Genomic DNA, 26111 nt, shown 5'->3' with positions numbered 1-26111 from the left:
TTTTTTTGCTAAAGTGTAAATCATATAAAGTGCAAATAAAATGTGGCATTTTCTAGTGATGTGTGTACATTTTTAAGAGGGTGGAGATTTTATTTTTTATTATTTTTAAAAATATATTTTATTGATTTTTTACAGAGAGGAAGGGAGAGAGATAGAGAGCTAGAAATGTCGATGAGAGAAACATCGACCAGCTATCTCTTGCACACCCTCTACTGGGGATGTGCCCGCAACCAATGTACATGCCCTTGACTGGAATCGAACCTGGGACCTTGCAGTCCACAGACGGACGCTCTACCACTGAGCCAAACCGATTTCAGCAAGAGGGTGGAGATTTTAGCTTGCCCTTTTCTCCTGAGGTATCAATATTATAAATTTATTACTAAAGGAGTTTGGTGATAAACTTCAGAAGTGTTAGGTGGCTGTACAAGTGAAAGCATAGGTTAAAAAAAGTAACATGGTAAAAGCAGGAAATGGGAAAGCCTCCTTTTACAGCTAAGTGTGGGTTGTCCCAAAGTATCCTGGCAACCATACAACAAAGCAAACCACTTGCTTGAAGAATTTAAGAGTAGTAAGACTTGACAATAGAGAAGACAATCTGTCAGCTACTATAAAGTACAAAGTAATTATTAAACATTAATGCTGTCCAATCTGTTCACATGAGGTAAAGATACCCTATCTTTAAGAATACTTAATTTCCTTGTTAAGAATTCAAGGAAAACAAGAGTGAGCTTATCTTAGAACTCTGTCTAGTATAACTTACATCTGTCATGGAACAAGACATTTCTTTGAAAGCTCAGAGTGTCTTTACCCCAGTCCTTTAATTTGGTTGAGAAGAGGTAATACAAGGGGAATAGGAAAAAAAGATGACAATGAAATTTAAAGTACAGAAGAATCATTTTAGTTATGAGAAGAGTCAAGTTAACTTGCTAGTTGAGGTAGTGGCTGTCTCATCCATAACCATTTGTGATTGAAATTGCTATAGTGATAAGAAATGACAATGTTTCTCTATAAATCTGAACCACTGCCATGAGGATTCAGTGGAAAAACAGTCTGGGAGAAGGAGTACTTTTCTCCCAGTATTTTTTTTTTAAATATAAATTTACAGTAGCTTTTCATGGAAAATTTTTTATGGATTACAGGAAAGGGATCTATTTGACACCTATCCTTAAATATTGTCACTTTTTCTTAAACTGTCCACAGTGTCTCATCTGTTGCTTTTTTATTTTGTGTACTGTAAGTTCCCAAGCAACTCAAATTTGCAAACACAACTATGGATACACTATTTGCTTTACAGTAGTTACCTGGAAATCTAGGTCTTTGTTTTTTGTTATTTTCTCTCCACGTATTAATCATATATAGCTAGCAACATTTATGGTTAGAGTTTGATTTTCAAGTTCTTAAGTTTGTGGCGGGAGGTTTGTAGCCTAATCTGAGGCAAGGGGAGAATGAATAGTCAGGAACTCGTCACTCTGAATGTGGGAGGGAAGAGATTCACAACAAGATTTTCTACCATAAAGCAGTTTCCTACCTCGCGGCTAACACGAATGTTAGATGGCAGCGACCAAGAATTCAAGATGGATGGTGGCCAGATTTTTGTGGACAGAGATGGTGTTTTATTTAGTTTCATCTTAGATTTTATGAGAACTCAACGGCTTATATTACCTATTGATTTTTCAGACTATCTTAGGCTTCAGAGAGAGGCTCTTTTCTATGAACTTGATCCTCTGGTTGATCTCTTAAACCAAGAACTCCTGCTACAGCCAAGACCTGCTCTTATGCAGGTGTATTTCCTAAGCCGAAACACTCAAACTTTTTTCAGGGTGTTTGGCTCTTGCAGCAAAACAATTGATATGTTAACTGGGAGGATTACAGTGTTTATAGAACAACCTTCAGCACCAACCTGGAGCAGTAACTGTTGCCCTCCTCAGATGACCTTACTTCAACTGCCTCCACAAAGACCTTCTTACCACGACCTGGTTTTCCAGTGTGGCTCGGACATTACTGATAACCAAACTGGAGTCAGGTATTTTGTACTTTGAAACATCTCTCTTCTATATCAGTTCCTGATGTTTCCTCTCAAAACTGAAAGTTTCTCATGCCGACAACTTTTCTGGGAATAAATTATGACTCATTGTTTTGGAGAAACCAGTCGAGTTGGGCAGAATGACCAGATGATGATTGTCCAAACTGGGATACTTTTCAGAGTGAAAGAGGGTTTTGTTATTATGAGGGACAATAGGAATAAACAAAGACTATCCAGGAAAAACTGGGACTGTGGCCACTAGAGTTGTAGGAAGAAATAATTTTATAGAAAATGTTCCATTGCTAGTAAATTTGGCTTAGGAATAAAACTTTTTTTGTTTAACCCCCAATAATGGCTGGCATACAGTGAAGGCTCAACCGTTTATCCTGATCTCCTCATCCTTTATGTTTTTTCAGGCCTTATGATCTGACTACTGATTTTTCTCCATTCTACTTTATTTTTAAACACCATTAAGGCAGATAATCCATGGCAAATATGGTATCCTTTTATATCTTTGGTACTGTTACACAACTCAAACTATTGGGATAGGCCGTCAGTATGTTAAGGATAATTGCTCTTGAGTCAATTACTTTATCCCCTTACTGTTCTTGACTAGACCCTTTGGCTAATTTCCACTCTGCTGGAAATCAGTATCTTTTTTCCCCTTAAAATTTTCTTAATATTGTCCCACCATTATTTTACTAGCTGTGAAAATTGGCTTCGATTTTTAGGAGGAAGAAAAAGTCTGCATATGTTTTTTTACTTGTAGTATTTAACTTTTTTTGGACATAATGATAGGCATATTTGGGGATATTTTCTTCAGTAGAAGCTATCAGGAACTATCAATGTTTGCCCATCTACAAGCCATCCCTCAGTCTTGCAACTGGAGAACATTGAGCAGTATAATGCTTAACTTTTTATACTTCATAATCCCTGCCCTTGCAAAGAGGTTGAAATGTCATTTTGGGAGAAGAGAGCCAGTTAAAGTAATAGGCTGATTGTAAAGAAAAGTAAGACCCTCTCATCTCAAATGGTTTTAAGATACCTCTATGCACAACATTCTTTTCATTGGTGGGGCACTAACATAAATAGGAAATGACCAGTTTTTTTTTTTTTTAATTTTGAGTGACTAAGATCTTTGAGGATCCTTTTTGAAAAAGAAATCATAAGGAAACCTAAGAAAAAATGGTATTATTGGTTTTAGAAGAAACATGCAAGGTAAAAAAAGATATCCTGGAAATACTTATATGCTCTTTAAAAACTATGCAGTTGAAGAAAATAATTGTAATCTTGAAAAATAAGATTAGAAACTCAGGTTGGGATATCCTTGAATGTACACAGTATTAAGTGGTTTCCCCTTTGTTATTAAAGTGTCCATGTTTTAGAAATATTACAAAATGTTTTCATCTTAATGTGAGAATGGTATTATTTAAATTTCCAAAATAAGTAATTCCCAAACTAAAAGCTAGTTTTAAAAGTTTTAAAAGTTGAAAGGTTTTCTTTATCCTCAAATAGTACTCTTTTCAGTTGAAGTTCAGAATTTTTTCTATCCCAGAAGTGTTTGATTTTATTTTTATACCAGGGGCCCAGTGCATGAAGATTTGTGCACGGGGGGGGGCTCTTAGCCCAATCTGCACTCTCTCCAATCTGGAGCCCTCTCCAATCTGGGAGTCTGTCTTTGCAATTAGATGAGCGAATTGTCTGAGACCCCAACCCAGTTTGGTTTGATGTTTTACTTAATCTCTCACCTCTGCTCTCCCTCCATCTCCCACCGCAACAGTAACTGCTCCAGACTCACTTTGTCTAGCGTCTAGGATAGGGGTGTCGAACTCAATCAGAGAAGGGGCCAAAATCTAAAATCCAGCCTAAATCGCGGGCCAAATGGTTTACTGAACAGTCATAAACTGTCATTGTGATGGAAACGCAGCGGAGTGCAGTGATGACAGCGCGGTGCGGGCCACATTGCAAGGCCTGGCGGGACGGATTTGGCCCGTGGGCCTTGTGTTTGACACATGTGGTCTAGGAGATCCATCTGCCACCAGGACTATGATTCCCAGCATTCCTGGTGCTCCCCGCTCTCTGGGCTCCCACTTCCGGTCCTGGGCTGCCACCACAACTACTATTTCCAGAATTCCTGGTGCTCCCCACGCTCTTGGTTTTCCCTTCTTACTCTGTCTCTGTCCCACGGCCTCCCATTCTGCCAAGTCCTCCAAGCCGCCAGCTCTCCCTCTCCGCTCTCTGTATGGCAGGTTGGGGAGCCAAGTTCCCCAAGCTGCTCAACTCTCCACCAGCTCTCCCGCTCCACTCTCTGCCTGGCGCCTATGTATACAAATTAACCCACCATATTTGTTGGATTAATTTGCATACTCACTCCTGATTGGGCTGGTGGGTGTCATAGAGGTATAGTCAATTTCCATGTTTCTCTCTTATTATATAGGATTATAGTGCCAAAGTAGAGACAGATAACCTGAATAAGGTGACATTAGAATTTCAGATGAAATTTCAGACGACTAGATGAAACCTCCAGCCTTAAAAGGTCTACCTTAGAATGACTGTCTAGCTGGCAATCATTTTTATTTCTTGCTTACTCCCTGGTCTGAATCTGTCCATTCAGAGTTTTTGTTTTGTTTTGTTTTTAATATATTATTGATTTTTACAGAGAGGAAGGGAGAGAGATAGAGAGCTAGAAACGTCGATGAGAGAGAACCATCAATCAGCTGTGTCCTGCACACGCCCCACTGGGGATGTGCCCGCAACCAACATACATGCCCCTGACCGGAATCAAACCCGGGACCCTTCAGTCCTCAGACCGACACTTACCACTGAGCCAAACTGGTTTCGGCCATTCAGTTGTTTTTTGAAGGTGGAAAATGGAGGAGAATAAGCCTGAATGGCTTCTAGGAGTCTGGTATATCATTCAGTTGTTTGGTATGTTCAACTAATGTAATTTACTACTCTCAGTTTTGTTAACAGGTTTCTCATTTATCTCTCAAGTTCACAGTACTAGAAATGAAATACTTGGCTTGCATCTTGCAAATGTGACAACATTATCAAGCTTAAGTTATGGTCACAGGATTCTAGACCATAGAATCCCAGTAGCCTTTTATTATTTTTTAAACTGGGTCAAATGGAAAAATGTAACTGCCTTTTAAGTTTTTAAAATACATTTTGTTTTCTATTTTTCATCTGTTTCTCCTATCCTTTTCTGGTGCTGTGAAATCTGACATTTCTTAATTTGGCTTCAGAGGGAATTAAGTACTTTGGCTCAGTGATTTCTTGCAAGTGCATTCCACTTTGTTATAACCTACAATATACTATTTGTATATTTTGTGAGATGCTCTATAATTTTTTCTCATTGAACAGTGTTTCTAGGCTATATAATTAAGATCTGGGACTTTGGGGGTAGATGGAATGATTTACTAAGGTTAAAAATTTACTATACCAGGCATAACAAACATTAAAAAAAAAAATCCTCACCTGAGGATATTTTTTAAATTGCTTTTTCAGAGAGAGTGGAGGGAAGGGAGAGGGAGAGGGAGAGAGTGAAATATATGATGTGAAAGAGACACATTGATTGGCTGCTTCCAACATCTATTGGCTGGTTCTGACCAGGACGGGAGCCGGGGATCAAACCTGTAACCCAGGTACATGCCATTGACCAGGAATGGAACCTGTGCCCCTTCAGTCCGTGGCCTGACACTCTAATCCCTGAGCCATACTGGCCAGGGCAATAAACTTTTTTATATGTGCTGTACTATGTAGTTTTATAATTCTTACATTTTATTATTGAATTGCTTTCTTTGACTAGAATGAGCTTCTAAATGTGAACTACAATAAGTCACTCTCTTTCAATCATAATTAAAAGGAGGCTAGGGATGTCCCCAAGGCTCTTTTTATCCCATAAAACTACAGATAGTTTAGGTTGCAGCCTAGAAATAATTTAAGTTGGCCTCTTCTTCCCATCTCATAAACAAATGGTGGGAGGAAACAAAAACATTAAAATAAAAGAGTAATAGAGCTATATCTATTGAATATGTTATATTGACATTATTAAAGCCAATATATAACCAATCTGAAAAGTTCAGATACATTTTTCTATAATTATTTGGATTGATTCTATCAAGTTTCCCAGGAAATAGCCAGAGGCTTTGACCCCATGTTTTGCTTTGCAATATTATAATAGATAGTTATTGAGTAAAAATTGACAATAAAGTCTTTTTGATATTTTATATCTATAAAATTTACCTGGAGAAAATATTTTTGATAGGAATAAATCATAAAAGAAAATGTGTAATATCAGCACTGAAAATGTGTAATATCAGTGCTGGTAAATTAAATCTAAGGGGAAGATTGTAAATGTATAAAATGTTCATTATAATGACTAAATCAATTAATTAATTTTAATTAAAACAATGTTTAGTAAATGTAATTGTTTGACCAAATTGTTTGCTCCAGAAAATAGTTTCTCAATGAAAATTCATCAGTGCAGGTTACATTCCTAAGTGTAGAATTAAAATGACTTTGGAAATCGTAGTAAGATATCTACTTTCAGTACCCTGAAATTACTGATGTGGATTTATAAATGAAGGTCAAAACAAAATCTGATAAAAATGGTATGATGCATTTATGTGTGGTTGTAAGTAAAATTTATGTGTTTAGTTTTAAAGAAATGCTTTATAATTAAACGTGTGGGGGTTTTTTGTTTGTTTTGTTTTGTGTGTTTTCTAGGTACATTTCTATAAAACCTGATAATCGAAAATTGGCCAATGGAACTAATGTCCTCGGCTTACTCATTGACACTTTATTAATGGAAGGCTTCCATCTGGTCGGTAATAGAACGGTATCATCTGAAGACAAAACTGAATGCTATAGTTTTGAAAGGATAAAAAGACCTGAAGCTCTCGCCATGAACAAGACTGTGAAACCAGTGGTTGCCATCATGCCAGCGCAATCTCAGAAAAAGAAATGAGTTTTTTGTTCTCTTTTAGAATAAAGGGAAATTGTCATTTTCTTATCTCCTGCTATACTATCTGGGCAAGCACACCTCAACAGTGCTTAAACCACTCTGTCTGCTTGCTGCTTTTTGAACAACACTGAGCACTTGGTGCTTTGCCACATATTCCTTCTACCTTCAGTGCCTCTCCATTTCTCTTTTTCATGAACATTTATACAGCTTTCAAGACTGGGTTCTGGAATCATGCTGATTGATTTTTAATCCCAGCTTAATCACTTACTAGCTAATGGCTTGGGCAAGTAATTTAACTTATTTGTGCCTCAACTTCGTCTATCAAATGAGGATAATAAATATATATTTTATAGGATATATGAGGATTAAAGAAGATAATATACTCAACACATGTCCTGGCATATGATAAGCACTCAGTAACTATTAGTGATGATGATGATGATGATGAAGATGGCTCCCTTTCCTTTGTATGGACTTATATGCCATTATAAAAACAAATTTTTCTCACTTGAATATGAACTTCATCTACTCAACAGTGTTAACATTACTAAGTGTAAAGTACTGTGCTAAATATTTAGTGAGAGGAATAATATATGTTACTAATTAGCATCTACATTTGATCAAAACCTTTTTGAATAACTTCTGCTAACATTTAAATACACATATACTTTGACTTAGTCATTCTTATAGGAATTCTTATATATGTATCATTTTAAATAGGATGAACATCTAGAAGAGGAATCATTAAGTCAAAGAGCACCAAGTACTTTGTATAAAGGATTAAAAAACCAGAGTGGAAGCAGTTGAGCACCATTTTAAAAAGTACAATTAACTCATTCAAAAACACCTGTTAAACATTTATTAGACACTATAATAAGCTTTCAGGATTAAAAAAAAATGAGTAAGAAAGAAATTCTTATTCTCAAGGACATCACATTCAACGGATAATTTACATCATCATAACAGCAAAAGATTAGAAATACACTCAAAGTTCATTAATAGGATATGGGTAAATTATGGTTCATACAATGAAATACTATGCAACTCTCAGAATAGGACAACAGTTCATAAACTGATAAGGATTGTCAAATATTTATAAGGTGAAAAAAGGTACAGAAATATGTATAATGTTGAAAAGATATATTTCTACTTTATAGTTTCCACTTGTGAATATATATTGAGTATATATATTCATTTTCTTATATATCCATGAAATTGTCACCAAAGATCCAGGTCATCTGTGGAGAGGGAACTGGGTGAGTGGGGTTTAGGCATGGGAGAAAGGCTTATTTTTCACCAGACCATATAAAAGTATTATCTATTTTTTTTTTTTTTTTAAAGGAAGAGCCATACCTGAAAGACAGTATGCAGAGTAAGGGGGAGTATTATGGCATATTATGGTCCATTACCTCACACTGACACAAATTTTACTCTACCACCCTTCCTGTGAAACTTCTCCACTTAGTAAAAAAAATGTATTTCAGACATTTTTAGTAATTACTTACAGATATGTGTACTATGTTGTAGGGAAGAAATAAATTTTATATTTATTTCTATTTTTATTGATTTTTTTTACAGAGAGGAAGGGAATGGGATAGAAAGCTAGAAATATCGATCAGCTGCCTCCTGCACACTCCCCATCGGGGATGCGCCCGCAACCAAGGTACATGCCCTTGACCGGAATCGAACCTGGGACCTTTCAGTCAGCAGGCCAATGGTCTATCCACTGAGCTAAACCAGTTTTGGCAACAAATAATTTTTAAAAATATTTTCTTAACAGTACCTGAAAAGATTATGTATAATATAAAAGTGCAAAATACTTGAAGACTAGTAATGTTAAGGTTAGCAATTGAAAATAATGACCCAAATAAGAAAAAAGCTTTATGAACCAAGTGTTTTGATTTTGGTGTCATTCTCTTTTCTGCAGAAAAGCCAACTTAGTTGTTTTAGTATGTCATTTTAGTTGTGAGGATGATGTGTTTGATCTGGTTCCCTTGCCAGCACCATATTATAGGGCACAATATTTCTATTCTGTTAAGTTTTTGACATGTATGTGATTTGACTAGTTAAGTATAGTTGGTATGGCTGTATATATAACACTTTAATTCTCTATAGTGCTTTGCTAGTAAGATTATTAAAAACTGATAACTGGTTAAAATACTGAAACAAAAAATATTGTAACAAAAAATATTTAAACTGCTATTAATGTGTTCTTAGTCATTCACATTTGCAGAAAACTAGTTTGATGAGAAATGTTATTAATGCACTAATAGAAACATATTACCTGTGGAAACATATAATATACATAAACATTTATTAATTCACTCAATAAATATTTATTGGCATCTGCTATGTGCCAAATACTATTCTGAACACTGGAGATACTGCAAGGACAAAACAATGCCTTCCCTTCTAGAGCTTACTATAAATATAACTCATAACATTGACAATGTGTTTAAATTAAAATAACTTGTTGTTTCTTAAATGGTGTCTAAAAGTCATGAGTTCACAATGTAGAGATTTCTAGGAGACAGACTGCCACAGTTAAAAAAAATGTTCATTATAGAGAAGTGACTTCTAGAGTGGACTGAATTTCTTATTTTAGTAAATATTTTAGAGATATTTCATCTGGAGACACATCTGTCAAGATCACTTCAGTACACTCTGGTGTTCACTCCAAAATAGAGTGGGATTCTGCAATTGGGATATGAAGACATTCAAAAAATTGAGTCTTTTTTAAGAAAGGGAGATAGGCAAATGCAGTTAGAAGGAAACAGTGATATGTTTAGATGCACCACAGGCAAATAAAAAACTTGCTTGCCTTAGGAAAAAAAAAGACTAATATTTTCATATGAACACGACTTAACTCTTAACTTCTTGAATGAAATTATTTGTTAATTTTATTTTCAATTATAAGAAAATAATGGCAGAAGGTTTTCTTGGCAAACCATGCTGAAAACTTTGTTCATCAAATATATACACATATCAATCCATCTCATATACACAAGTATGACTCATCACAATGAGATGTTAATGTTTGTCAGTCTTGACTGTATTATCCTCCCTTATTATCCCACTTCTCTCTTTTTTTAAAGATATATTTTATTGATTTTTTTTATAGAGAGGAAGAGAGAGAGATAGAGAGAAACATTGATGAGAGAGAATCATCGATCAGCTGCCTCTTGCACACCCCCTACTGGGGATGTGCCCGCAACCAAGGTACATGCCCTTGACCGGAATTGAACCCGGGACCTTTCAGTCCGCAGGCCGATGCTCTATCCACTGAGACAAACCGGTCTTGGCATCCCACTTCTCTTTTGTTTCAGCTTTTTTCCACCACCCAGTTTCATTTCTGATAAGGCACAAATATTTTAGCTTATTCTCGGATCTTTTTAATTTACCATATAAGCAACGGGAAGTTCTCCCTACAAAGATTTTCTGAAAAGAAGTTCTAGTGTTGAATTTTACTCTTGGATTTAATGTATGTCATAATTAGAAAGAGTTCAGAATTAATTTGAGCTGCTTTGAAAATATATCTAAAATCAGGAGCCCAAAATAATATAAAATGGTCAAGGGAAAGCAACTTGAGAAATATATGGTTTAGAAAATAATTGCTGTTTCTAACTTGTCTTGTATACTGTTTTCATCTGACAAACTTCAGCTTCACTTTGTAAGCTTTTGCATTGATAATAGAAATGGTCACATAACCAGACACTTTGCTGAGGGATAATAAAAGACTTCTTAAGAGTCCTCTAAATCTCCTATATGTTACTGTTATTTTTTCCTCTGTGTTGGGGGAAGTTGATTCTGTAACAGCAAGTTTAGCAATATAGAGCCACTAAGGAAAATATTTTTTAGAAATTTAGGAATATTTACTATCTTCCTGGAGCCAAAGAAGCCATCAAAGAGAATAATGTGACATCAAACTTAATGTTTTAAAACAAAACGTAAGAGGTCAACCGAAGGACTTGTATGCATGCATATAAGCATAACCAATGGACGCAAAACTTGGGGGGGGGGGGGGGTGAGGGCATATATGGGATTGGGGTGGAGGGAATGGTAAGATATATACAAATATAATACCTTAATAAAAAAAATGGAAAAAAAGTAATTCTGTCTAGAATTTTAACTAAGCTTTGTCACAGAACTACACCTAAAGAATTATTTGGCCTTCTAGTGGACCTACTAGAGAAGAAAAGTTCTTTTCCAATTTTTCAAAAAAAACTCTGCATCTCATAATTATTAAGCTTAGAAAATGCCTTAATATTTATCTCAACTATGAGATAGATCTAACCACACATCTTTAAATGGAAAATGAGTAGTAAGCATGGCATAGAACAAAAAAGTCAGTAATAGGCAGCAAAATAAATAAGATTATGCTCCCAAAACTAAAATGTGCCTAAGACTTGTGTAACCAGAGAGAGCTTTTAGGTAGGCAGCATTCTGCACCTGCAGATTTTCATATCAGTACCTCAAAACCAGAAAACATTACTTTAAAGAGACTTTTTCCTCTATCAGTTGAGTTAAACATACCAAATATCCAGTGTTTCTATTTCATGTTATTCCCCCTTTTCACACTCTGGTAAAAATTTGAATGTCTTTGGGTTCCCAAGATGGAAGCCAAACAGGATAGTTTGTCTTACCCTTCTTGTAAAAAGAGACCCTGAGAAATTCTGGCTGCAATGTCTGAGGTTCCACAAATTCTTTTAAGAGGAGGGCTGGGACTATGCTTTATTTCCCCCACAGTCCAAACTGAACTGAAGAGGAAAATGTGGAATGTTACATTATCAGTGAACAGGCACTTGGAAAAACAAGAATTAGAGTAGATTCAAAGATGGATGAGTATACTTTATGTAAGAAGTCTGAAAGACTTGATTCAAGTAAAGACTACAGAAAAAAACAACACCCATAGCATTTTTCTATTAGATGTTTTCTTGGGTGATAACAAAATGAGATGAAAATATAGATAGAAATACTAACTAGTTGAAAGTTACACAAAAGTATACATGTAATCAGTAAAACAGCCCACCTAAAACTGAAATATATATAACTTGCTAATAAAAATACAATGCTACAAGAATGTTTAGTAATTAAAAAAACAATAAAAGAATATAAATTCAGAATAAAGGTCACATGACTATGATCAATATTAAATCTTTACTTACCTCCATAATTTAGTCATGAAAAGAAGTGAGTAGATCAGACATGTAAATTAGATGAAAGTAGGATGATAATACAGGGGGGAAAAAGTTCCCATTTCTGGATAACCCAACTGGAAGTTCACTGAACTTGAATTAATCAAATGGTTCAAAATAAAAGTGAATTAGTCTAAAGATCCTAGTATATGCCCAGAAGACACATTATTGAGTTTTTAAAAGGTTGTTTGGAAGCACAGATGAACATTTTAGGTTTCCTTATATTTCATTAAAATAGAACACACAAAATCAACTACAGATGTAGAATGAAATGGTATTTCTGTCTAATGACATGTGACTACTTTATATATAGGTAATAGTTAGGTAAATAGGAATCCTACAAAACAATGTTTAGCTTCTAGAAAACCAAAATATTTGCTTTCAATTAATTAAACAATTTTTAAAAGTGTGTTCCCTTTGGTAACTTTAAAAAAAAAATTTATTCATTTTTTTATAGAGATGAAGGGAGAGGGATAGAGAGTTAGAAACATCGATCACCTGCCTCCTGCACACCCCTTACTGGGGATGTGCCCACAACCAAGGTACATGCCCTTGACCAGAATTGAACCTGGGATCCTTCAGTCTGCAGGCCTACGCTCTATCCACCGAGCCAAACCAGTTAGGGCTCCCTTTGGTAACTTTTTAAACACCTGCCTACAATTTAAGCAGTACTGAGTTCCTATTTGATTATTTTTAACTAACCCTTTTCTTCAGTAGTAAGCCCAATTTAGAGTAAAGAGAAAAAGTTCCAAATCTCTTAGAACCTTCATTTCCTCATAACATGTTTCTCCATCAAAAACAAATATTCAAATAAGGGATCTAAACCATTTTTTGCCAACTCTGGAATTTCTTGTTTTACCACCTTTGAAATGCTATAGTTGTACTCTTGAAAAACTTGTCTTCCTGGTTTTCAAATTTGTTTATTATTACAGTTCTTCAGCAAAAGGCCAGTTCTTTGCGCTGTACTGTTTCTTGAAACTAGAGAGCAGCACATTTCCCACAATTCAATTATTTGCCTTTTCATTTACTAAATTAAAGCCATGTCAGTTTTACAGTTTTAATTGATTGAATTATTTGGATTTTAAATTCTCAATTTCACTCCTTCAATCTAACACTGGGAAAGATCTTTGTTTTATTAATGGAAGAATAAGTTAAAGTTCAAGAATATGAACACATTTTAGTCATCATCCCTCATATAACTGATTTTCTTACACGAATAATAAGCTTGAGATATGACACTCCAAGAAAAAAATTAAAAATTTTAATTCAATTTTGAAAATGTTTAAGATTACATACTTAGTCAAATAATTTATTTACATAAACATGTGTTTACATGTTTAATTTATTATTTTTTAAAAATATATTTTTATTGATATTAGAGAGAAAGTGAGGGGGAGAGATAGAAACATCAATGATGAGAGAGAATCACTGATTAGGTGCTTCCTGCACACCTACTACTGGGATCAAGCCTGCAACCCGGGCATGTGCCCTTGACTGGATCTGAATCTGGGACCCTTCAATCTGCAGGCCAATGCTCTATCTACTGAGCCAAACCGGCAAGTCTACATATTTCTTTTAAAGAAAGGGATCTATTGTCCATAACAAAGAGCTTCATATAGCTTATCAGCTTTATGTGGATACTGACAGATTTACCTCTCCAGAATGACTTTTACATAGAATTCTAGTTCTATATATTCACAACCTTTAATCAAAGCATTTCAAGTGAAATTCCTATTAATACATATAGTCTTAAATTCAGTATGACAAAAACGGGACTCGGCATCTTCTCAAACCAGCTTCTCAACTGTCCACTTTCAATAATACCATGATTTCTAGTACAGAACATGTATTTTTTGACACCACTCTTTTATCCAACTCATTGTGATGTTCTATACTTTTTCCTTTTGAAATATCTTTTATTCTTTCATCTCCATTCTCATTGCCATTATTCTGTCCAGGATTTCTTCACTCCTAGATTACTACAATAGTCACATGCCCAGTTTCCTTACCACTAGACTTTATTTCTTAGAATTCTTCTATATATAGTACTGCCACATTTGATTTCCAAAAATTCCATTACTTTGTCAACTTCCACTGTTATTTCAAGATGCTGGGCTATGCTAACTTCATGCCATATCAAGACTAAAATTCTCTAATTGGTTTTCCAGGCAAAGGTCCAATAACTTAATAATAATCTAGTTATCCTAATTCATGCAACCTTTTGTCTAAGGTTTTAAGACACACATTTCAAGTTCTTGCACTGTATTTTGACTTAAATTGTCACCCACAATCCAGTCCTCTACTTGACAACTCAGTGTATCTTAATTTACAAGCATACAGGCCACAAATTACAAAATGAAGACATTTTTGTTGAGTCAGCAGAGACAATTTTCTAATCCCCCTATAATTCCCAAAAGTTACTTACAGATTTGTGCTGAAGGATATTCTCAGTGGCATTTATTGCCCTTTGCTAGAGTGGTCTGTTGTCAGGAACTCAGAACAGACAATGTCTACAGCTTCCAATCTCAATCCTTTCTTCATGTACCTTAGGCACTCATGGTATAGTCAGTTTTAGTGGATAGTGTAAAAATATATGCCTAGAAAACAGGTTATAAAGTAAATCAATACATGGGGAAACTGCTTTGCCATAGGAATCATAATTTAATTGTTGGTTAAATTCCTGACTTTTGACTAAAAGTGAAGTATACTTTATACCTAGATTCTGGAAAAATAGACATGTCCTATAGATTTTACATAAAAGCTTAGGGCACCTAATTTTTTTTTTTTATCACATTATGATAATAATGAAAGCAACTGCTGCATATTTGATCCACAATTTTCTTTGCCTTCTTCGATTTCTTAAACTTTTTCTTGAGTGTGATTTAGTCTCTAATAAAATTATCCAAAGTTTCTAAGAAAAGCTATTCTACTCAATAAGATAGCTCCAGTAAGAAGAAGTCAGAAGCATACTGTTTTCTTTAGAGACTCACTTTAAAGTACTGCAGCCAAGCCTGGCCATTGTGGCTCAGTGGTTGAGCTTCGACCTATGAACCAAGAGGTCATAATTCTATTCCTGGTCAGGGCACATGCTAAGGTTGCAGGCTCTATCCCCAGTAAGGGGCCTGCAGATTGATGATTCTCATCAACGTTTCTATCTCTCTTCTCTTCCCCTCTGAAGTTAAAATATATATGTTTTTAAGAACTGCAGCTGATAGTCAATACATGTTTTTTTATTATTATTATGGTAATGTTACTTTTGAAAAGTGTTTTTTAATGTAAGGACTTTCTTTCTACTATAGTCAATCTCCTCAGACACACAAATAAAGGCCAACAGAAAAACTATATTCAGAAAGCTTTAGGTGATGCTAGATTACTAACAACCCTCAAAAAGAAGTATTAAAATGTCACCAGTCTTCCAACTATTTATACCATCCATAGCTTTCTAACTTTAAAAATTTTTAAAGGATACTGTAAGGTAGCTAAAACTTGAGGTACGGACGTAAATGCATAGTATAGAATGATAAGAACTTTGATACATGGTAAAAGCCAGAGAACTCCTAAACTACTAAGAAATAAGCATTACATTTATCTAGCCAGTACTCTTCAGGATATATTAATTTTATCATAAAGCCATTTCTACTGATTTTCAGCACTCAATTGCAATTTATCAAACACCTGCTGATAGGCTGGCAGATTACATAATAAAAAACGATAGTCCCTGCTTATAAGGCAGGATATATTCATTGTTCTAAGTTAGGTATAGAAGCACAAAAGAAAAATGGTTTTTGTGGTTGAAGAGGAAAATGAACTAGGAAAATTTAATGCAGAGAGTAAATAACCTAAGATTTAGACCATTGAAGATGAGGGAAAGGACATTGTAGGAATAGATAACTTGAGCTAAGGCTTGAATGCAAATTATAAGTTTGGAAAAGGAATGTTTCTATTTAGCTTAAAAATACTTTGGCATTAATTCACAATCATTCCCATAGTGATAAAGGTCAATCTTACCAGGGCAAAAAGTATCCTGATAGAATTTTTCTCTGCAACTTTTCAATACTTCCCACTTGATTTGCTTAGTTAAAAGGCATAGATCCTCTAATGTTCATGATAGAATTGTCTAATTTAAGCCAATATTTCTTTAAAATCTTCACTGACGATATGGTGTGTTGTTTTCCCACTGATTGTAGAGAGGAAGAGAGAGGGAGAAAGGAAGAGAGGGAGAGAAAGGAACAGAAGGAAAGAAAGAGGGAGGGAGAGAGAGAGGAAGAGGGGAAGGGAGAGGGAGAAGGGAAGAGAGAGGGAGAGGGAGAAATATTGATGTGAGAGAAACATCATTCAGTTGCCTCCAGTATACTCCCTAACTAGGTAGGGATCAAATCCCAGACCATTTAATGCACAAGAAGATGCTCTAACCAACTGAGCCATACTGATGGGTCTGTAATCCATTCTTCCACCTTCTCTAAGTCTTCTCTTATGAGTCTGAGTCCTCATTCCTCGAGCTTCTGCTGCACTTCAAGTCAGTAAGACAGACTTCATAGTCCACTATCCTCTAGTTGTGTGGAGTATCTGATATTTCAAGTAACAATTTCCTTCGAGGCTAAAAGTTCTTTGCCAACAGAGACCACTTTTTTTAGACTATAGTGAAATACTGGACATAGAATAGGCCCTCAATAATAAAAGATTATCTCACTTAAAAATGCAAACAAAAAAATTTAAGGCATTTAAAGTATTTTATAACTATTTTTGATGAGGTAAAATTATATTTACTCTCATTTATAGAATTTTAAACCCCAAATTAACCACTTCAGATTCTTATACTATCAAAAATAGATTTGCAGGAATAAAACTGACCTACTCTACTACATGTATGTAACATAACCTAAAATTTTTACTATGATGGCAAAGTTAAACGTACACTTTGCAGAGGTTCCCACATAAATCTACAATATTTTACCTTCCCCTTTGCTTTTATGATTACTATGAAAGTGTATATAATTATTTGCAAAATAAATATACAGGGTGGACAAAAGTAGGTTTACAGTGACTATGAAGTTTATTCTTGTATTATTATATTATTTTTCATATAAACTGTAAAACTGCTTTTGCCCCACCCTATATTGAAGGCCAACAACTCAGTTCTAGGATTATAAAATTTGGGACAAGACAACCAAATTTAGCCTCTTACTTAAAACTGAAGCCTGGAGAGACAGCAACTTGGTCAAGGTCACACAACTAACAAATAGCAGAACCAATTTTTAAGTATATGACCACACTAATTCTCTGGGATAGGAACAGTGTAAGCTTCAGTTTGCATTGTCATTCCTCTGGAAAAGTAACCAAACATAACATTCACAAATTATGAATTTGTGCATTTTATTGCATTAAACCTTTTGTTCTGCTTCATTTTATGGTCTTCTTAACCAGTGGGAAAGTTTTAACTTTTCTCACATGCTTCTTATCTTAATAAGATGTACATTGACGACACCAAAGAGATAAGTATTAGAGGCAAGTGCTGAACAAGGATGAATAGCTGTACCCACATTGAATGAGATTGATATGATGGAAGTTTCATTGCCTGAGCCTTTTTAAATGAGAACAAAATGATAGAAAATAATTTAGATTCTCATGTCTTGACTCATCAAATTAACCCAATGGACATTTTCACTTCTAAGTTATATCACTTGTTTTTCTACATTACTCTTGTATGAATTCTTAAATGAATCCTAATTCTAAGTTATTTCTTTAGACATGCCTTTATTAGAAAAATTTCTTTTCCATAGGAGCAAATAACAAAAAGCATAGTCTAAAAATATTTAATCTAGTCCATTTTACTGTTTCTATGACTCTCATCTTTTCAACTATGATAAATTATATATAAAAATATTGAATATTTAAACACTTTGAAAACGGAGAAGGCTCTAAAATGATAAGATTTGCTAACAAAATTCTAAAAATTCTCACTTACCTTTTAAACCACCATGTTACATAAATCAGTTTAACTCATTCAATATTAATTGAAAGGCTTATTAGGTATCTGCCATGTGTCAGATATGTTTTAATTTCAATGTCCTTACATCTATAAGGAAATTGTTACTTGAAATATCAGTTACCCCAAATTGTAAAATTATATTGTACAAGTGAGTAAATTAAAATTATGAAAATTGAAAGGGCACGATTTAATGTAAAAAGATTATAATACTAAGAAAGAAAATGAAACAAGATGAAAAGTATATTTATATTTTTTAAAAAAAGGAATTTCCACTCTTCAGACTTCTCTTGGGCTTTTTTGCAGGACTAAAGATGAGACTTTAAGATGATTTCATCATTCTCATGCTTTCTTTCAGTTCTCTGGATTCATTCAAATGAGCAAGTATCTATTTAAAGTTAACTAAGTGTTGGCACAGTGCAATGTGCTGTATTTTAGAATTTTGATGCCATAATCTAATTCTAAAGTAGCAATATCTTAGGCTTTTTTCTTGTCTATAAATGAAGAGGGTAATGAACAGTTAATGGCAGTGAATAATTTTATAAAACTTCTTAAAAATAAAAAGTATTTTAGAGCAGCAGTCATATCAGGTAAATTATCAAGAAATACATTTGTTAACTATGTAAAACACACAAATATTTCACTGGAAGGCAGGTCTTGCCTAATTTGGGAGAAATTAACTATGGAGAGCATTAAAGGCTACCATGTGAAATCAAACCAAGAGGCTGCATAAAGCAAGCAGGGTATTAGGGCTGGATTTCAGTTCATTTGGGAATGAATATCTTTGGATCCCCCAAACAAGAGCTCAGAAGCCAGATAATTTCCCAATGCAGGGCAACACATCTGAACGCCATGGATGAAGCAGAAAAAATAGCCATTAATTTTAACATTTTTTTTAAAAAAGTACTTAATAGTTTTAAAACCCTAAATTGAGATGGTTGCAAAGCTAACTATTCCTGACCTTCATAATGCTTCCTCATAACTTCTCAGAAAAAACATCTGGGAATCCATTTCAGTCTGCTAGAGACAATTTTTAAGACTTAATCAGATATGTCAAAATTTCTTGGTAAGAGATAAAATATTCTGTAAAATTCCTTACTTCTTAACTAGTATATTATTTCAATGAGAAATAAAGGTTCCAACAAAGAATTATTTCACATATAAAACTTTATATTATCTGGCAAGTACTATTTCATGTTTCTCATTCTTTTTGATCCTTCACTGTAGTTGATATGTGATCTATATAAGTAAATTTGACCTGAGCCTGGAGGAATTCCACTGAAAAGTAAGATCTAATTTCTGGCTATAATCAGTGAATTATTTTGAGTAGCAAAATCAAAATTGGTATCAATGTATTCTATAGTACTGTTATGAGGTCTTCAGCTACATTAGTCACCAAATGAGCTGAATTAAGATACAGTCTCTGAGCTCAAACCAATTAGGCTTGTAGCCTAATAGTACAAAAAATAAGGAAGAAAATAATTACAATATGATGCATTATAATAATAAAGCTATTATAAGGGTGATATACAGAAAAGGGAGTTAATTTTCTATATGTGTATGGAGGGGGTTGCCCTTCTGAGTAATGCCTGAGAATGTTTCTGAAGGTTGTACTGCCTGGAACTGCTCTGAGACAGAATAAAATTAATGATCATTAAGCCTTGCCAAAAATCCAATTGACAGGAAATATTTTTAAAGTGTATCTGATAGCTTAGAGATAGGTAATCTCCAAAATGTTTATAATTTAGATGTATTATATAGTTTGTCTGCAGTCATTTAGTTACAAAAGGCCCATTTTCTCTTAGATTTTGATGAGCTTCCAAAGAGAGATAGTGTGCTTGAGTTGACAACATCTGATGCAATAAATGCCTTAAAAACAATACAATCAAGTACGGCCTATAAATTGTATAGGCTTCTATGGATAGTTGGGCAGGGGCAGTTTTCTCAAGGGATGACTATTACATTAAGAGCTGACTGGATTCACATATCAGCATGTATATCTATGTGGCACACATACACACAGAAGGACACGGACACAAACACCCATATCCATTGTTACTGAAACATATTTCTAAAAGCACGCCTTCTTGCAGGGGACAGTAGTACCATCCTGGAATATTTGAGGAAATAATTTGCATTTGGCATAGAACTACCAAATACAAACCTACATGAAGACATTCTTTGGAAGATATCATGATCATTTTGTATTTTACTGCTTAATGTTAGATTTGTCTCCCCTATCTCATTGGCTCTAAGACAGAAGATGTAGATATAATTATTAAGAGCATGAGCTCTGCAATCAAACCACCTGAGCTTGAATCCTGACTCCACTTACTAGTTGACATTAAGCATACGATTTCCCCTTGACACAGTTTCCTCACCTATTACATGAGGATAATTATGTACCTCCTTCATAAGATAGTTATATGAGAATTAAATGGGTTATTAAAATTTCTGGCAAAGGATTACACAATGTGTTAGCTGTTACTTCTATCATTTATAGCAGCACCTAAAGCTTGAGTGGTTTCTATATGCACTTAAAAATATCAACAACCCTATGGTGTAGGTGTTAAGCTGTTTTGATTGATTTGGGTAATTTTCACTGTACTAAGCATTTAAAGTAAACGATAACAACTTATTGGCCTATTTCCTAGAATGGCAAATAAACATTAATACACGTGCCAGGGTTGATGTTCATTATTGTTTACAATTCTCTAATGTAAAAAATATCCTATAATTTGGAAGCACAGTAGTTTGAAAAGTACTTGAACTATAAAAATTAAGAAGCCTGCATTAAAAGGTGTTTTCATAAAAATTATCTTTTCAGCCAAGCCACAGCATAGTCTAATCAAGTCTCAACAATGATTTGAGTTCATGACTGGTAATGACATATAGAATGATTACTTACTGCATATCTGATGCCAGAATCAACTAGACCCATGCCAATTTCAGAGTGAGACTGATGTTCCTGGGAATACCCCACTTAATTTTCTGAGCACCTAGTATGTGCCTAGTAAGATGAGAAAAACTCTAATTGAAACTGAATTCCCTTATATTTAACTACAGGAAGAGAATTCAAAGAGAGAAATAAGCCCAAGCTATGACTTTGCAATTTTAATATCCAAACACACTAGCATATAAACATCAAATAATGCCCCATTGACACTATAACGCATTTCCTTGAGCCAGAACAGTGTGGTTAAATTTTTTCTGTAGAATCAATTCTTTCCTGTTTATTCCAACTTATTCTTCTTGGTAGTCTTAAGCGGAAAATAAAAACTTAATGAATACTGGATTTGTCCAAAAGCCTTTAAAAGGTAACCCTCCTTGGGCCCTGTCTGGGTAACTCAGTTTGATAGAGCATTGTCCCAATACACAAGGTTGTGGGTTCGATTCCCAGTCAGGGTACATACAAGAATCAAACAATGCATGTAAAAATAATGTGGAACAACAAATTGGTTTCTCTCTCTAAAATAAAAGTAACACTCTTTGAAAACAAATGACAATTTATAAAAGCTTTTAATATTAAAAAAATGTTCCAACTCTAGTACCTAGTGAAAATATTAAGTTTCATTATTTCATAGTTTCCAGACAAGTGGCACATGCTCCTGGAATTTCTTAAGAATATCTTTTGTAGATACTGTCAGTTGTTAAAACAATGGTTATTTTCAGTAAATATTGTCCTAAAACAAAACAAAACATCCAGGAAGTTTCCCTATAATTTCCTTTAGTAAAAAATAGTCCTTTGGCCCGATTGGCAACCAATCCATGTGTCTCTCACATCGATGTTGAGCAGCCACCTGATTCAGGAGGTCAGGGTTCAAGTCCAGGTCAGGTTACATGCCCAGGTTGCGAGTTTGATCCCCAATAAAGGGCATGCAGGAGGCAGCCAATTGATGATTCTCTCTCATCACTGATGTTTCTTGCTCTCTCTCCCCGCCTTCCTGGAAAAAAAAAAAAATTGTCCTTTGTTAGCACACATTTTAAAGGCAAGAATTTGTTCAGCTGATGTATTTTCATTTCAAATGTCTTTAAATCTTACTCCCCACCCCCCTTATTTAGTTACTTTCAAGGTTCCTGGTATATCAGTCTAATTCCTATATCCAGTTGGAATAAAATATTGAATCTTGATCTACTGTTGTCATCCAGTACAATACAGAATAAAGAAGTCTCAAAATTATGTCTTTTCTTTTTCAATCATTCAATATACTGGAACACCTCATATTTTTTCAATTCTCTGAATGTCCTCTTCTTAGTTCACATCCACACTCACTCTACATGTGGGCCTAACATAAGCCATATACACCAAGACTTCCAATGAACATGAATTTATTAGCATATAGCAATAAGTTAATAAGTGAATTTTGATGCTAATTTTTAAATCTGTTGAACTTTTACCTAAACTCCAAATTAAATGATCTAATTTGGCTATCCAGAAACCAAGACCATCTGTTATTGTTTAAAATAAGAAAGAATATAGTGAAGGAAATCTTTTTTTCTTTTTATGGATTCATTTTCTCAATGTATATTCTATATAATAAAGGCCTAGTATGCAAATTGACTGAATGGCAGAATGACTGGTCACTATGATGAGCACTGACCACCAGTGGGCAGACGCTCAATGCAACAGCTGTCCCCAGCCAGCAGGCCCTATATCTGCCAAGGAAGGTGCGAGTAGGGAGCCCCCCAATCACCCTGCCCGTCACCCCACAGAGAGAGGCGACTGGCAGTGGTGGTGGAGGGTAGGGCCAGCGAGCAGGTGGCACCAGGCTGGCCAACGCAGGTGCCAGTGACCCCCTCCCCCCAATTGCCCCACAGATCAGCCCTGATTGCTGGCCAGGCCTAGGGACCCTACCTGCGCATGAAAACCAGGCACCAAGCCTCTAGTAAGTATTCTAAAATCACCACAAATTCTTCCTGAAGAGTAAGTGTATATAGAAAAAAGAAGTCACCCAGTTTAAAAGCTCCAAATTCTTGAAGTTTTAGACAAACTCATCTAAGAAACACTTATTCAAAATGGTACAATAACTATTATGGTCTTATTTGGTCCATAATCCCAATATGGGTATTTGAATAAGAAACACTTATTCAAAATGGTACAATAACTATTATAGACTTACTTGATCCATTTGGGTATTTTTCCAAAGGATGCAATACTCATTAAAATGCTGACAAAAATGACATAACAGGGCCTGACTTGAAATCTATATCATAGGCCTGTTTTGATGACAAATACCACTCCCCTCAGATTTTTAGACCCCCAAATAATATAGTTTCTTTATTCTATTAGCCAACTTTTCCTATTCTAAAAATAAGCTTTTATTGATTTTAGGGAGAATAAAAACATCAACGAGAGACATCGATTGGCTGCCTCCTGCACACCTCCCACAGGGGATGGAGTCCACCATGAGTGAATTGAGCCGGGACCTGTTGGTTCATGGGTCGACACCCAACCACTGAACAACACTGGCCAGACCAAGTTTTCAGATTCTAAATCTGCCTTTCCAAATTATACTCCTAGTTCTTAAGAGTTTTTAATTATAAAATATTAGCACATGAGAAAAATAGGATGAGACATATCATTTTTGCTTACATTCTAAATGGGGCACTGTAAGACAGTTCATATACTCTTAATTCATGTGTATTGATTACATTTTTAAACCATAGCCACATGTTCAAACTGCAATATCCAAAACTGTTCTTAAATGTTTTTTTATTATCAACCGTAAATTCTACCCTTTCCAAACAGCTCATCTTTTTGACAAATTTGGTGTGATGATTGGGTACAAAAGAAACAAACTCATATTGATCTTAGATTTCTCTTTGAGCAAATCTTGAGTCAGTATTTTTCTGTTTAAAAAACCTTCAATGATTTCCCTTGCATCACAATGCTTCTCACACTATGGGAAGGTACCTGTGGGGATGATAAGCAAGTGTGGCAGAGGAAGCCACAGGATAAAACATCTCATATGCTCAAATTTACTAAAACATCTTAAGAAATTTTATGTATTTACATATTTTGGAATAAATTCTACAATTCATAGTATTTTTCAGATGTATTTTAGACAAATATAAAGAAAAGTTTTCTGGGCCAGAGCTTATCTTGAGAGGAAGATGCTCCCTCTAGTGTTTTATGAATCAGGTTAAGGGGAAAAAAAGGCAATAAAGCCAAATAGTAGTAGTTGCCTTTGGGGGAGGGGGGTAAAACTTTGATTTTTAAATAAAATTTTTTGCTCTTTCCGATGTTTCTATATATTCATGTGTTACTTTTATGCTAGGAAAAATTCAAACAAACTTTTTAAACATAAAAAATACTTAATTTTTAGACTTGAAAGTCAGTTTTGTTGTGCTATTAAATACACTGTAAGTCAGGTTTTCCTTCAGTTTGTTAATAGTTTCAAAATTAAAATAGATTTATATATGCCATTTCTTATACTTACCTTTTGAGGTCTGGGACTGGAAGAGTGGGAAAATGACAAAACAAACAAAAAAAACTAACAAATTCAATAATTATTTTTGTTGTTGTTGTTAATCCTCACCCAAGGATGTTTTTCCATTGATTTTTAGAGAGTGGGAGAAGAGAGAGAAACATTGATGTGAGAAAGACACATGGATTGGTTGCCAGAGCTTGCAACTAAGGTAGATGCCCTTGACTAAAATTGAGACTGGAACCCTTAAGTCTACAGGCCAAAGCTCTATTCACTGAGCCAAGCCAGCCAGGGCTTAAAGAATTCCTTTTTTTAAAAACACTCCTTTGACAATAGATTGCTCCCCTGAAACTTATTTTAAAACTAGAGGCCTGATGCACAAAGATTCGTGCAAGAATGGGCCTTCCTTGCCCTGGCTGCCAGCACGGCCTTTGCTCTGAATGGAGATGCCTTTCAGTTCCAGTCCAGAGCTGCCTTTTCATGCTGCCCAGAGGCCCAGAGTGGCGCGGAATGCCTGCGTAATCACCATGGTGACACAAGCGTCTTGCCCTGCCCCCAGCCACTCAGTGCCTGTCTATGCAAATTAACCCACCATCTTTGTTGGCATAATTTGCATTCTAACTCCTGATTGGCTGGTAAGCATTGTGAAGGTATGGTCAATTAGCATGTTAATATTTTATTAGGTAAATGATCTCATTTTTGAAATGACTTAATTTTTGAAGTATATCTACTCAAGTTCTTCCCATGATAGTATCCCTCATTATCACTTATAGTTCCCAAAACCAGTAGGATTTCTATTATAGATTTTCATGGTGATAAGGCTGCTTTGAATAATTATTTATTTTTCAAGGATTTCGCATTCTACACAGCTGGCCTGGCTCAGCATTTGAGTGTTGACCAATGAACCAGGAGGTCACAGTTCGACTCCTTGTCAGGCAGAGCAGATGGCAGGGTTGGGAGCTTGATCCTGTTTGGGGCGTGCAGAAGGCAGCTGATCAAAAACTGTCTCATCGCTGATGTCTCTATCTCTCTTTACCTTTCTGAAATCAATTAAAAATATATTTAAAAAAAAAAGAAAAACATTCACAGTCATACATTCTTATTTATGGCACCTTCTTCCCAAAGTGCTAATAAGATTGGATCCAACACTCAAAGTAAACCAGTAATAGTAAGTTTTGCCAATGTATTCTTCTAATTAGTTCATTTGTACTATTTGGTAACCTTTTCACTTAATCATGAACAACTTCTATCTCATTAATATAACTACATTGTATTGTTTGAATAGTACCACTTATCACAATATATTATATTTTGTTCTCTAGCCTGTTCTGTCTTTTATTCCAGGAACTTATTCCATGTGGTTTGAGCAGACCTGACCATCCCCACCACTAGGGAGGCGTGATTTAGACCAAAATACTCCATTTATACTCTGCCCTAACCTGCTCAACCATGGTGACTGGTTCAGGAATGGACATATTCTAGAAAAAAGCCAATAGAACCTTCCCTGAGACCT

The 26111-nt window shown here is 35.0% G+C and overlaps 1 protein-coding gene and 3 long non-coding RNA genes across 10 annotated transcripts in view; 2 read left to right on the top strand and 2 right to left on the bottom strand.

The window, feature by feature from the left end:
- The first annotated feature begins 205 nt into the window (after nucleotides 1-205).
- KCNRG (potassium channel regulator) lies at nucleotides 206-8532 on the top strand. The gene is made up of 2 exons (XM_036459225.2): nucleotides 206-2023; nucleotides 6752-8532. Exons 1-2 carry the CDS (start codon nucleotides 1446-1448, stop codon nucleotides 6990-6992), a joined length of 819 nt encoding a protein of 272 aa, XP_036315118.1. The 5' UTR covers nucleotides 206-1445; the 3' UTR covers nucleotides 6993-8532.
- On the top strand, nucleotides 4360-6708 carry LOC123653250. Its single transcript, XR_006742939.1, has 2 exons — nucleotides 4360-4638; nucleotides 4874-6708. It is a non-coding gene; the product is annotated as an uncharacterized LOC123653250 (long non-coding RNA).
- Nucleotides 8113-12192, bottom strand: LOC118730860. The gene is made up of 2 exons (XR_004991643.1): nucleotides 12155-12192; nucleotides 8113-8227 (listed from the first exon to the last, which is right to left on the bottom strand). It is a non-coding gene; the product is annotated as an uncharacterized LOC118730860 (long non-coding RNA).
- A 2568-nt stretch (nucleotides 12193-14760) lies between these two features.
- Nucleotides 14761-26111, bottom strand: part of LOC118730859 — a 43185-nt gene continuing 31834 nt past the window's right edge. For 3 of the 7 annotated variants that reach the window (XR_006742934.1, XR_006742927.1, XR_006742935.1), the window contains 2 exons: nucleotides 24611-24626; nucleotides 14766-14781 (listed from right to left, as the gene is read on the bottom strand). This is a non-coding gene — a long non-coding RNA (uncharacterized LOC118730859). Of the gene's footprint in view, nucleotides 14782-24610; nucleotides 24627-26111 lie in introns of all 7 variants that reach the window. The other 4 variants (XR_006742931.1, XR_004991642.2, XR_006742929.1 and 1 more) reach the window with 3 other exon arrangements.

This window comes from Pipistrellus kuhlii, unplaced genomic scaffold, assembly GCF_014108245.1.
Source record: "Pipistrellus kuhlii isolate mPipKuh1 unplaced genomic scaffold, mPipKuh1.p scaffold_m20_p_3, whole genome shotgun sequence".
In the NCBI taxonomy this organism is placed as follows: domain Eukaryota; kingdom Metazoa; phylum Chordata; class Mammalia; order Chiroptera; family Vespertilionidae; genus Pipistrellus; species Pipistrellus kuhlii.
This window is presented reverse-complemented; position numbering and strand designations above follow the sequence as displayed.

Excerpts from the sequence above, each read along its gene's own strand:
- KCNRG (XM_036459225.2), top strand. The coding sequence starts at position 1,446 with ATGAATAGTCAGGAACTCGTCACTCTGAATGTGGGAGGGAAGAGATTC. Across the intron at positions 2,024-6,751 it reads GATAACCAAACTGGAGTCAG|GTACATTTCTATAAAACCTG; the intron begins GTATTTTGTACT and ends TGTGTTTTCTAG.